Source organism: Phyllobates terribilis, unplaced genomic scaffold (genome assembly GCF_046119375.1).
Source record: "Phyllobates terribilis strain yellow unplaced genomic scaffold, ASM4611937v1 Scaffold_1__5_contigs__length_1240528914, whole genome shotgun sequence".
Taxonomy (NCBI): domain Eukaryota; kingdom Metazoa; phylum Chordata; class Amphibia; order Anura; family Dendrobatidae; genus Phyllobates; species Phyllobates terribilis.
This window is the reverse complement of record NW_027362761.1, coordinates 112442052-112456100: the sequence shown is the minus strand read 5'-3', so window position 1 is coordinate 112456100 and position 14049 is coordinate 112442052. Positions and strand designations below refer to the sequence as shown.

Genomic DNA, 14049 nt, shown 5'->3' with positions numbered 1-14049 from the left:
AAGACACTGTATTTCAGTTTATGCTACACTGCTATCATTCGGTGGAAATGGAAAAGTGAACAGCTCTTCTGAGTGTCCAAGTGTGGGATCAGTTGTCTCCGGGCACTTGGCATGGTGGGAGGAAGGAGGATCAGGGTGAGGAATATGCGGTCCAGACTCACGGCTACTGAAACTTGACCATGTGGAAGACAGGGTGGTGGTGGTGGCTAAGTGACTGGAAGAATTATCTGCTATCCAACCAATAACCTTTTGACATTGCTTTGGGTTCAATAGGGATGTGCTGCGGTCCACTAGCAATTGGGACAGGAAGGTTGGGTGACAAGATGTGAATGTTTGTTGTGGCACAATTTCAGCTAGCCCACGGCCTCGGCCTCTGCATGCACCATCACCGTCACGTCCACTTCCCCGTCCCTTGCCACGCACCTTGCCGGTTTTAAATGGAGGACAATATTTTCCACGTTCACTAGAAATGGCTGATTTTGCGAAACAGTTATATGTGATATGTCCAACAGAGAACCACGGTTTTAAATAACAGGCCTGTAGTTTAGTAATACTTTTCTTCTCAGAGACTTCGTGTGAATAGCTTGACCGACACACTGCAACAAAATGAAAATGTAAGCCAATATTTTCCACGTTCAGTTCAAATTTCTGGATTTTTATCGCTGCAATATGGAAAAGATCTGGCTGTATTCTGCAGTGATAACAAGCAAATGGAGCAGAAAAAATGTTTACTCTGGATTGCTTTTTAAGCAAATAATCAGGATTAAGATAAAAAAAAAAAATGGTCCTGGCCCCTGATATATGGGGCTATTTCTACAAATATATGTCATAACAGCAGCAGAAAGAAGTTCAATGGACCCTCTTGTGCTGTATCATGCACTGCAGCCTGCCACATACACTGCCTGCCTCCTGCTATCACCTTCACCACCGAAAATATGCACCTAGATTAGTCCTCAGAAGGACTGTTAGTTCAGATGGAGAATATATATAATATATACATATATATATATATATATATATATATATATACACACACACACAGTATATATATAGTGGAATACCTACACTAACTCTAAACAAGCAAATCTCTCCCTGACTCAGCAGCATCTCTCCCTACTCTGCCTGATTCCGGGGTAGACTGTGACGATCATAGCGGCGCCAGGTCTGATATAGACCTGATGACGCTGTGCGGCCAGCCAATCACTGTAATGCCCACAACCAACATGGCTACAACATTACAGTGCGTGGCAGACAATCCCTACATGTTCATTGGCACTCTAAAGAGCTCATGCAAAGAGCTCATGCAGAGTTCCCGATGCCCCAATCAACAGGGTCCTTTTTAATATTCATTCTGCCTTTTCTTTGATTCTAACTGGTGGTGGTTATAAGGCATCATGCGGCGATTTATGTCCACATTGAATTTTGGGCATTGAATATATAGATTTACATATGTATAGCACAGCACAGGCTTATACTGGTTGTATGTTTTTGATCTTCCATGTTTTGAGTAAATTTATTCATTTTTTGGTCATCATTATATCATTATTAGTTATGCTGCATATATATATATATAGATTGATTTTCTGCATATTTATTACAGCTTTGCAGTGCATACATTGATCTACATATTCACTTATAGTTTTGACACTTATTATTCATCTTTGTTTCCTTTTTCTTTACATATTTCAGCAGATTTACAGTGGGTACGGAAAGTATTCAGAATCCCTTTAAATTTTTCACTCTGTTTCATTGCAGCCATTTGGTAAATTCTAAAAAGTTCATTTTTTTTCTCATTAAAGTACACTCTGCATCCCATCTTGACTGAAAAAAAACAGAAATGTAGAAATTTTTGCAAATTTATTAAAAAAGAAAAACTGAAATATCACATGGTCATAAGTATTTCCTTTTCTCAGACACTCATATTTAAAGGTCATATGCTGTCCATTTCCTTGTGATCCTCGTTGAGATGGCTCTACTCCTTCATTGGAGTCTAGCTGTGTTTAATTAAACTGATAGGACTTCATTTGGAAAGGCACACACCTGTCTATATAAGACCTCACAGCTCACAGTGCATGTCAGACCAAATGAGAATCATGAGCTCAAAGGAACTGCCCAAGGAGCTCAGGGACAGAATTGTGGCAAGGCACAGATCTGGCCAAGATTACAAAAGAATGCCTGTATTACTCAAGGTTCCTAAGAGCACAGTGGCCTCTATAATCCTTAAATGAAAGAAGTTTGGGACTACCAGAAGTCTTCCTAGACCTGGCCGTTCAGCCAAACTGAGAAATCGAGGGAGAAGAGCCTTGATGAGAGAGGATCCTCAAATCCAGGTGTGAAAAACTTGTTGCATCATTCCCAAGAAGACTCATGGCTGTATTAGCTAAAACGGGTGCTTCTAACAATTTGAGCCGACAATTTGTTAGCGGACACCATGTTGCATTTGGAGAGTCCCTGTGTGCCCAAACATTGGAGCTCCCCCACAAGTGACCCCATTTTGGAAACTAGACCCCCCAAGGCACCCATCTAGATGCATAGTGAGCACTTGGAACCCCCAGGTGCTACACAAATTGATTTGTAAAAATGAAAAACTGGAAAAAAAATACTTTTCCATTTTTACGAATCAATTTGTGAAGCACCTAAGGGTTCCAAGTGCTCACTATGCATCTAGATAGGTGCCTTGGGGGGTCTAGTTTCCAAAATGGGGTCACTTGTGGGGGAGCTCCAATGTTTGGGCACACAGGGGCTCTGCAAACGCAACATGGTGTCCGCTAACAATTTGAGCCGACAATTTGTTAGCGGACACCATGTTGCATTTGGAGAGTCCCTGTGTGCCCAAACATTGGAGCTCCCCCACAAGTGACCCCATTTTGGAAACTAGACACGGAATTTGATAAAATTAGGTCATCATATTGAATAAGTTGTCATTAGTCTTGAGCGCAAGTGCCAGCTACTTGAGTTTGCATCGGGAGCTCAGGTATGCACCATGTACTGCTTGTGCTCGAATGACATGCTCGAGTCCCCGCCCGGATGTTTCACGGTTATTAGACACCCAAAAAAAAACATGCGAGGATCGCTCGTGCATGGCAGGCAATCCCCGCAAAGTTTTTTGGGCCGTGAAGCATATGGGGCGGAGACTCGAGCATGTCACTCAAATACCCACGATACTCAATGCATACCAGAACACCCGATGCAAACTCAAGTAGCGAGCACTTGCGCTCAACACTAGTCGCCATATCTTCATCTTTTTTTTCTTACTTTTGAAAAAAATCCCAACCCCATCACAACCCTAACCCCAGCCCTAACCCTAGCACAACCCTAACCTGAGAGTTTATTTTTTACGCCGTTCCTCATGCGGTATAAGTGATTAGACGACCTTATTCTTCGGGTCGGTGAGACTACAGCGATACCAGAATCATATGGGGTTTTTATGACTGACAGCTGTCACACACTAAAAGTCGCATTTTTTGTAAAATCTAGTTTTTGCATCGCCATATTTTGAGAGCTATAATTTTTCCAGATTTTGGCAGACAGTCATTTGACGGCTTTTTTTTTTGCGGGATGAGTTGACGTTGTTATTGGTGCCATTTTCAGGCACGTGACATTTTTTGATTGCTTTCTATTCCGATTTTTGGGGGGCAGAATAAACAAAAACCAACAATTCAGGAATTGTTTTTTTTTTTTTATCCTGTTCCGCGTGTGGTAAAATTGATAAGGCAGCTTTATTCTTCGGGTCAGTACGTTTACAGCGGTACCACATTTATATCGTATTTCTATGTTTTGCACTTTTACATAATAAAAGCAATTTTATAGAAAAAATTATTTTTTAGCATAGCTTTATTCTGAGAGCTATAACTTTTTTATTTTTCGGCTGATGGAGCTGTATGGCGGCTTGTTTTTTGCGGGACGAGATGACGTTTTCAGCGGTACCATTTTTATTTATATTTGTCTTTTTGATCGCGTGTTATTCCATTTTTTGTTTGGCGGTATGGTGATAAAGCATTGTTTTTTGCTTTGTTTTTTTTTTTTTACCGTGTTCACTAAAGGGGTTAACTAGTGGGACAGTTTTATAGGTCAGGTTGTTCTGGATGCGGCGATACCAAATATGTGTACTTTTATTGTTTTTTTTTTTATAATAATATTTATTGATGGGTACATTATATTTTTATTTTTGGTGGATTATTTTTTTTTTATTTTTTTTTTTATATTTTTACAATTTTTTTTTTTTTTTCTTCACTTTCTGATAGTTTTTATACTTTATTACTTTGTCCCACTGTGGGACTTTCACTTTTTTTTCTCTGATCGCCTGCATGGCACAGGAATGCAGCACCATCCCTGTGTCATGCAGGCTGTCAGCGCTGGACAGGGAGAAGATTGTTTGGAGATGCACTGCGCATGTCCAAAAAATCTTCCTGCTGTCTGGTGACCCGGATGTTGTTATGATGACATCGGGTCGTCATGGCAACATCCTGGAAGCCACGGCAGTCAGCGCTGGAAGCCGGAAGAGGAGGTGAGCATCTGCGATCACCTCCCCTTGCCACCGCAATGCTGCGATCGACTTCGATCGCAGCATCGCGGGGGTTAATGTGCTGGGAGCGGTGCAGGACCGCTCCCTGCACATTGTCACAGCTGACACCCGGTACTATCAGCTGACACCCGGCGGCGATCGCGCCCGCACAGCCTGTGTGCGGGCGCGATCGCCATGACGTACTAATACGGGTCTGGCTCTTAAGTCCCAGGGCACAGACGCGTATTAGTACGTCAAATGTTGTTAAGGGGTTAACACAGAAAAGAAAATTGATATAACAGGTCTGCATGGTAAAAAGGGTTTCATTAAAAAGAAAACCTATTTGAGATAAATGAAAAAGGTAATGGTGAAGTCAAATTATATTTGATTAGTTAAGAAAGCATTATAATAGAACTTGAGAAGTAAATGGTTACGGACCTTCTTTTTCTGGTTTCTGAAGTTTACACCAAGGTACTAAATAAGCAATCTCATTGTCTTGTTTGTCCATCATGGGCAATGCTTTAGATATGTAATTTTCCTTCCATGCTTTGTCTTGAGCAAGCTTGGAGCGTACTGCCGACCGATGTGCAAAGCTGTCTGTAGGAAAAGGACTAATTAGGTTAGTTTATGTTTAAAACATGTGTAAATTATACTTGCTAATTTCAGCATCTAATAACACAGGTCTGCGACTAAAAAGCTGTTTGATTATTTTCATATAATTTCCATGTATTTTGATAACGAAAAAAATATTGAAAAAAATCCTAAAAGGTCAGGACTTGCCACAAAACTATAGGTTCTTCTGCAAACTCTGGTGTGAATCATCGGCAGGCAGCTTATTTTCTTTCCTTTTAACATCATTAGGAACTGCGTCATTGGTTAGTGACATAATGAAAGGACCTTATGCTTTCAAGAAACTTGCATTGGAATTTCATTCATCAACCGTGTTTCCCCAAATTAGTATTATTATGACTTTGTGGAAGTGTATTAATTCGCCTGACTGTTTGTTTAATTTGTGGTGACTATACAGTGTTGAATCAACAGCTGAATATTACAGACTTCAGTGAAAAAAGTATACTTGCATACTTCAGACTAAAACTTGGAGATCAACATAAAGTTTGGGTGCCTCATAAAGTGTGCAAACAGTGTGTTGAGGACCTCCGAAATTGGTTCAAGGGTAAGAAAAAAAGCTTTCCGTTATGGGATTCCTATGATATGGCAAGAGCAAAAGAACAATAGTGACGACTAGTGTTGAGCATTCTGATACTGAAATATCGGGTATCGACCGATATTCGCGGTATCTGAGTTCTGATACAGAGTTCCGATACTTTTAGAATATCGAATACCGGAATCGGAAGTTCCCATAATGCCTGCGCTGTGCAGTGTCTCTGAAGGATGACAAGCTGGATGGCAGTGCTCAGCTTACTGTACTTGTCATTTAGTGTTAAAGGATTTATTTAAAAAAATAATCGTGTTTTCATGCACAGTCTCTTTAAAAAAGCCGGCCGGCAATTCAGCAGCGGTACCCGACAATTTAGAATAGAAAGAATAGAGCATCACACATAGATTAGATAGATAGAAACATGTCAGTCACATATATATGAAGTACAGTGACAGTGTTGATTACTGTACTTGTCATTTAGTGTTAAAATAAAGGATTTATTAAAAAAAAAAAAAAAATTGGCGTGGGGTTCCCCGTAATTTTAGTCTCTAGCAGAGGTTAAGCAGACGGCTGAGGCAGATGTTTGAAGCCTGGGAAGGGGGTAATACCCACGGAGCTTTCCAGGCTACTAATATCAGCCCCCATCTGAATACCTAGCCTTTACTAGCTATTAAAATGGGGGACCCCCCCCAAAAAAATGACGTGGGGTCCCCCCTATTTTAATAGCTAGCAAAGGCTAGGCAGACAGCTGGGGCTGATATTAATAGCCCAGGAAGGGTGCCATGAATATTGGCCCCCTCCCAGGCTAGAAACACCAGCCGTCAGCCGCCCCAGAAATGGCGCATCCATAGGATGCGCCAATTCTGGCATTTAGCCTCGCTCTTCCCACTGCCCTGTAGCGGTGGCAGTGGGGTAATAGGGCTGGGGTTGATGTCAGCTTATAATGCCAGCTGACATCAAGCCCAGGTTAGTAATGGAGAGGCGTCTATAAGACACCCCCATTACTAACCCCATAGTCAAAGTTTAAAAAAAACACAAACACCCAGAATAAAGTCCTTTAATTGAAATAAACACAATTCTTTATTGCTCTAAATTAAACCATACTTACCATCACGCCCATTCCAGCTGAAGCCGACGATCTCCTCCAATAAAAGTAAAATAATAAAGCAACATCATCCTTACCTTTCCATGGTTCCCACGACAGCTTCAGCTCTGCTACATTGACATGACAGGCTGGATCGCAACAGAACGCTGCCATCCAGCTTGCCATGCCGCAGAGACTGAGAAGCGCAGGCTTGCTTGCGCTCCTCAGTGTCTCGCTGTGACGGCATAAAGATGAGCCGAGTTCATGTCCAATGAACTCAGCTCACCTCATGCACGTCACTGACAGCGTGGGAAAATTCTCCCGCTCAAGCGCTGAGCGATCCAGCCTGTCATGTGAATGTAGCAGAGCTGAAGCTGTCCTGGGAACCATGGAGAGGTAAGGATGAGGTTGCTTTATTATTTTACTTTTATTGCAGGAGATCGTTGGCTTCAGCTGGAATGGGCGTGATGGTAAGTATGGTTTAATTTAGAACAATAAAGAACTGTGTCTTTATTTCAATTAAAGGACTTTATTCTGGGTGTTTGTGTTTTTTTTTTTAACTTTGACTATGGGGTTAGTAATGGGGGTGTCTTATAGACGCCTCTCCATTACTATCCTGGGCTTGATGTCAGCTGGCATTATAAGCTGACATCAACCCCAGCCCTATTACCCCACTGCCACCGCTACAGGGCAGTGGGAAGAGCGAGGCTAAGTGCCAGAATTGGCACATCCTATGGATGCGCCATTTCTGGGGCGGCTGACTGCTGGTGTTTCTAGCCTGGGAGGGGGCCAATAGTCATGGCACCCTTCCTGGGCTATTAATATCAGCCACCAGCTATCTGCCTAGCCTTTGCTAGCTATTAAAATAGGGGGGACCCCACGTCATTTTTTTGGGGGTCCCCCATTTTAATAGCTAGTAAAGGCTAGGTATTCAGCTGGGAGCTGATATTAGTAGCCTGGGAAGCTCCGTGGGTATTACCCCCTTCCCAGGCTTCAAACATCTGCCCCAGCCGTCTGCTTAACCTCCGCTAGAGCCTAAAATTACGGGGAACCCTACGCCAATTTTTTTTTTTTAATAAATCCTTTAACACTAAATGACAAGTACAGTAATCAACACTGTCACTGTACTTCTTACATATGTGACGGACATGTTTCTATCTATCTAATCTATGTGTGATGTTCTATTCTTTCTGTTGTAAATTGTCGGGTACCGGTGTATGCCGCTGCTGAATTGCCGGCTTTTCATGTAATACATTCTACATTATTCTTAGTTGTTTTCCTTCATGTAGAATTAACCTACAAGGAAAGAAAGGGTTTATTTTTATTCCGATATTTGTGTCCCACTTACTTGCATTGGTTTCTGGTATCGGAATCGGCGATATCGGATATTGTTTGGGTATCGGTCCGATCCAATCCGATCCGATATTTCCCGATATCGGAAGGTATTGCTCAACACTAGTGACGACTGTTACTTTTGTTCATGCAATGTGAAAGGGTATAATTCCAAATGGAAGCATCAATCTTCACTCAGCAATTAGTCCCATCCCCCATGGCACAGATATACCAGTACCCAAGGCCCCTGCTACCTTGGAGGAGATACCTAGCTCCGATGAAGGTGGAATCATACCTGATCCAGATGACGAATCAAGTTCTGACTTTGAAGATGATACGAGACTAAAAAAAATTTCCCAGGAGGAGATGAAGGATTTAGTAAGAGACTTGAATCTTCCGATAGATGCCACTGAGTTACTCGGATCAAGGCTCAAAAGCAGGAATTTATTGTTACCAGAGTGTCATTTTCATCGTTCAGAGTTCGTTCCTTACTTTGCCCAGAAAGACAAGTTGGTTTATTGCATCGATGTCGAAGGTTTGATGGGTCAATTCAAATCTAATATGATTCAGCGCAATGGTGTCTTTTTATAGATTCTTCAAAAAGAAGTCTCAAAGCAGTTTTACTCCACAACGGCAGTTTTTACGCTTCCATCCCTGTACGTCATTCCGTATACTTGAAGGAAACCTACGAGAACTTGGAATTGTTTTTTCGCAAACTTAAATATGAAGACCATGGTTGGCAAGTATGTGGGGATTTGAAGGTCTTGTGCATGCTGCTCGGGCAACAAGCTGGGTATACCAAATACCCTTGTTTTCTGCGTCTGTGGGACAGTCGAGACCGACAAAATCACTAGACCAAGAAGAGTTGGCAGCAGAGGATGCTCACAGTCGGTGAAAAAAAATGTCCTCCGAGAAACTTTGGTACCTCCCTATAAAGTTCTTCTACTACCTCTCCACATAAAATTGGGCTTGATGAAGCAATTCGTAAAATCACTTCCAAGAGATGGAGAATTCTTCAAATACTTGGTCACTAAGTTTCCAAGCCTCTCGGAGGCAAAATTGAAGGAAGGTGTGTTCGTCGGACCAGACATTAGAAGGCTTATAGCTGATAAAGAGTTTGTCAATACCATGACGGATCCTCAAAAAGAAGGGTGGATTACATTTAAAGAGGTTGTAGAAAAATTTTTAGGCAATAAAAAAGATCCTGACTATAAAAAGATTGCCGGACGAATGCTGAAAGCATTTCAAGCTTTAGGTTGCCTGATGAGTTTGAAAGTGCATTTCCACCATTCCCACCTTGACTACTTTCCTGAAAATTTGGGAACTGTGAGTGAAGAGCAAGGTGAATGATTCCACCAGGACATTAAAGAGATGGAAAGAAGATACCAGGGAAAATGAAGCATTACAATGATGGCAGACTACTGTTGGATGCTTCAGAGAGACATTCCAGATGCTACTCACAAGCGTAAATGTACCAAGAGGAGCCTCACAGTGAAAAAAAAAAAACATTTTAGTGAGCATTTCAGTTCAAAAATGATTTTCATGAAAAATTTGTAATAAAAAATTAATTTTATAAGTCTATTTTCATTTATTTTGCGATATTGCCTTATTCAACACAGTTACCTAAATTGTCAGGAAACGTGATGTCCTATTACACAACGGAGGTCATTTTCAGATTCAGCACACCAAAAAACAGAGAGATTACATGGAAAAACCAAAACAGCTCTTGAAATGTTATTTTTGCAGACCTGTGAATTGTATGACATTGTCTATACGTGGCAGTATTTACCCAATGCAGTGAGGCAAACTTGCTTTTTAATTGTTTTTGTTATTAAGTTTTTAGACATCTCTAAATAAAGTAATATTTTAATTATTTCTGTGGCGTAATTTTACACCAACTGGCGTCAATATAGGTTGATTTAAGGAAGGTTATTGAGGGTGTATATACATGTACACACCCTGCTGTATACCCTGTGTAATGTAAATACTTTCAGATCTCTTACTAATACACAGTCACGGCCGAGCGTGTTGGCACCCTTGAAATTGTTCCAGGAAATGAAGTATTTCTCCCAGAAAATGATTGCAATTACACATGGTTTTGTTATACTCATGTTTATTTCCTGTGTGTATTGAAACAACACAAAAAAAACAGAGGAAAAAAAAACTAATTGGACAGAAAACCCCAATAATGGGCAAGACAAAAACTGTTGGCACCTTTCCAAATTTGTGGGTAAACAACTTTGATTTAAGCATGTGATGCTTGTTCAAACTCACCTGTGGCAAGTAAAAGGTATGGGCAATATGAAAATTCTGACACTGAACTTTTATAACACATATGGCAATTTCCATCTCTCATCTCATCTCTTAGTGTGATTTAGTAATCATTATTACTTATTCTGTGATACAGACCTCATTTTCGTACATGGTGCTTTTTACATTTTCAGTATTTGGTAACAATTTAGTCAGGTTGCTGCTTTAAAGCAGTTGTCTTTGGTGTATGGCATTACATCTTAAGCTGTTGTCTTCATTATACTAATAGTGCATTTTTTTTTACATTCCGATCTCTATCCATCCATCCAATCATCCATGTCAGTGAGGGTGAGTAGGGGAAAATCTTTGTCAGGGTTGGTGTAATAGTGCCTTATGCATTATTTATTTATCTCACTTATATAGCGCCATTAATTCCACAGCGCTTTACAGACATTATCGGCACTGTCCCCAATGGGCCTCACAATCTAGATTCCCTATCAATAGGTCTTTGGAGTGTGGAAGGAAATCAGAGAACCCGGAGGAAACCCAAACAAACACGGAGAGAACATACAAACTCCTTGCACATGTTGTCCTTGGTGGTATTTGAACCAGGACCCCAGCGCTGCTAGGCTGCCCAGGCTTTTGACAGCATTACTTCTATTCCCTGCAGTGCCCTGCACAGGAGATGGGCCTGTTATGATTGTGCTCACAAACTCACACGGTTAACAGAGGAGGGAAAGAACCATCAAAGAGAGAAGCAGCACCTGTAACCAACTGGTCCCTGTACAGACTAGAAAAGGCCCTAGCTGCACAACTAAATACATCTCCTCGGACCAGGCTCCCTACGAGGCCGTTGAGAGGTTTCTAGTACCTCCTGAGGAACCAGAGAGGCCACAACACAAATCCAACAAAAAGTACAGGAAAGTGGAGGGAGACACGAGAACCCAGGGGAAGAAACTAATACAAGTTCACACAGAATAGACGGGGATAAACAGGGAGAACCAAAAATACAAATAGAATAAGTAAAATTTCCCAGACCCCCAAACGCAGAGAAGAAGGGAAAAGTGCTGGGGAGGAAAACTCACAGATTTACAGCAGGAAATAGAACTGGGGCTTACCAGACAAGTTAAACCCCTAGTTGAGGAGCTTGAACCCCAAAATCCAAAATCGATAGAAGTATAACCAGCAAATGAGGTAAGTGAAAGATGAACATATAAAACCCATCCCAAAATGTGATAGAACAGAGCCAAAACTGAAAAAGGAAAACACCTGTAGAGAAGAGAACCAAGAAAAGAAAACGAAGACTAAAGAAACCATCAGCTTTTGGACAGAGACAAAAAGGAATGTAACTCAGCAGAGAGGAAAACAGACCACGCAGCAAAAGGTCACCGGATCGATTCTCGAAACCGAGCCATGACATGCTTGTGTGCGACTCTGGGAGAAGGAGTAGGTGGAGATTAGGCAGAGGTACAGGTCGGTGCTCACTGCTTGCTTGCAGCCCAGCACATGGAATAATGGGAAATGTAGTAAGGCTATGTGCCCACGATGCAGAAATGCTCCGGATTTTAACTGAGCGTTTCTGCATCTCCCCTGGCAGAAAAAAAGAATGTGGATTGTACATGCGTTTTTCCTGCCAGGGACATGCGGATGTGAAGCGTTCTTCACATGCATTTCCGCATGCAGGTTGACAAGCGCTTTCCAAGCGATTTTAGCATCACTTGGAAAGTGCTTGTCAACTTGGTCACACTATATAAATCCATGCAAAAGGCATGGATTTATATAGTGTGACCCCAAAGAATGGTTAAAAATAAAAAAATAAATCTATACTTACCTTCCGATGGCCCCTGAAGTCTTGCTCCGCTCGGTGCCGACTACCGGCAGATCGCGGTACACTGAAGGACCTGCCAACGTCAGCGTCGCGTGACCCGTCACATGACTATGACGTCAGCGCAGGTCCTTCAGTCCATCGCGAGCTGCCGGCAAGTGAAGACAAGGAGAGCGGAGGCCGTCAGAAGGTAAATATAACATTTATTTTTTATTTTATTCTTTTTTTTACAGGTTCTATGGTACCCGGGTCCGGAGGAGAGTCTCCTCTCCTCCACGCCCAGGTACCATCCGCACATTGGAACGCATGGAATGCGCATCTACATATACAGTGATGCGGAATCCATGCGTTCCAATGCAAGTCAATGACGGCGAAAACGCAGCGCTTCCGCAAAATAATTGGTAGAGCTGCGTTTTTTTCCGCAACGATAATCCCCAGCGGAAATTTCCGCAGCATGTGCACAGCACATGTGGATTATCATTGGGGAACATGGCAGGCCTTCTACCATGCGTTTTTTAAGCGTTTCTGCAGCGTTTTTGCCGCTGCGGAAACGCTTAAAAAACGCATCGTGGGCACACAGCCCAAAAAGGGAACAGAGGATTCGGAAGAGATAATGATCGCTACAATAACAGAATGTGCCAGGGCATCAAAGCAAAAACGCCTAAAACAAAATGCAACTTGGCAGAAATGGTATATGGGGATTTTTAGGTTAAGTGCACACGTAGAGTTTTTGATGCGTTTTTGCAGCAGTTTTTCGCAGCGAAAACGCTTGGTAATCGGTCTGCCAGCTAATGCAATGGCAATCCTGATGTGCTGTGCACATGATGTGAAAATTTCCACTCAGGTTGGCCATTGCAGAAAAAAACGCAGCATGTCCATTCTATGCAGCGTTTCCTGCCCATTGGCTTTAATTGAACCGCAGCAAATCCGCAGGTATAATATTTATACCTGTGGATTTGCTGCAGTTCAATTAAAGTTAATGGGCCGCGGAAATGCTGCCAGTCGCACATGGGTCAGACTACTACTCCCCTCATCCGACCACCGCTCCCTCCTGAGAGCGGCGAGGCTGAGGGGAGTAGTAGTGTCCTCAGCCGAGCCGGGACTGAACGCGGTAAAAAAAAAAAAAAAACACACAACAGTATACTCACCTGTCCGGTGCCCCCTGGGTGTCCTCCCGATGTCCCCCGGCGATGTCATCTTCCCGGTGGCCAGCGGTACACTGCTGGGAGCGCGCTCGCTCCCATCAGTGTACTGCGCTGCTAGGACCTGCGGTGCGGTCACGTGAGCTCCCAGCTGAAGATCATTCTCAAAAATGTTCCCACCAGTACCAATGATGAGGTTACTGGGGCTGATCAGCTGATGAACCCCATTGACCTCACTCCTGCAGCAGCATGTACACTGACAGGAGTGATTTTACACTCCTGTCAGTATACATTGTTGTCTTCTACAGCAGTGACATCAGTGATTGCTGATGTCACTGCTGTAGAAGTGACCCAGATCGCTGAGGGACAATCGTGACGGCGGACAGGTGAGGGGTATGGTTGTTTTTTTTTGTTGTTTTTTTTTTTGTTTGTTTTTTTTTACAGAAGATTGAAGGCTTTGGGGACAGAGTACAATAAAAAAAAATTTAAAACTGTGTTTTTTTATTTCATTAAAATACTTTATTCTGGCCGTGTATTTATTGAAAAAGCGTTGCAAACTTTACTACGCGGTTAGTAATGGGGGAGTCTTATAGATGCCCTCCATTACTAACCTGGGCTTCACGTCAGTCGCCACTACAAGGCTGACGTGAACCCCAACCCTATTACCCCACTCGCCACCGCTACAGGGCAGTGGGAACAGCGGAGGCTAAGCGCCAGGTTTGGCGCATCTTATGGATGTGCAATTTCTGGGAC

The 14049-nt window shown here is 42.5% G+C and overlaps 1 protein-coding gene across 2 annotated transcripts in view; it reads right to left on the bottom strand.

The window, feature by feature from the left end:
• LOC141166021 (protein NipSnap homolog 3A-like) overlaps positions 1-14049 on the bottom strand; it is a 59408-nt gene that overhangs the window by 20432 nt on the left and 24927 nt on the right. For both annotated transcript variants that reach the window (XM_073652243.1, XM_073652233.1), the window contains one exon: positions 4943-5101. In XM_073652243.1, the coding sequence (XP_073508344.1) occupies positions 4943-5101 (159 nt within the window). The remainder of the gene's footprint in view (positions 1-4942; positions 5102-14049) is intronic.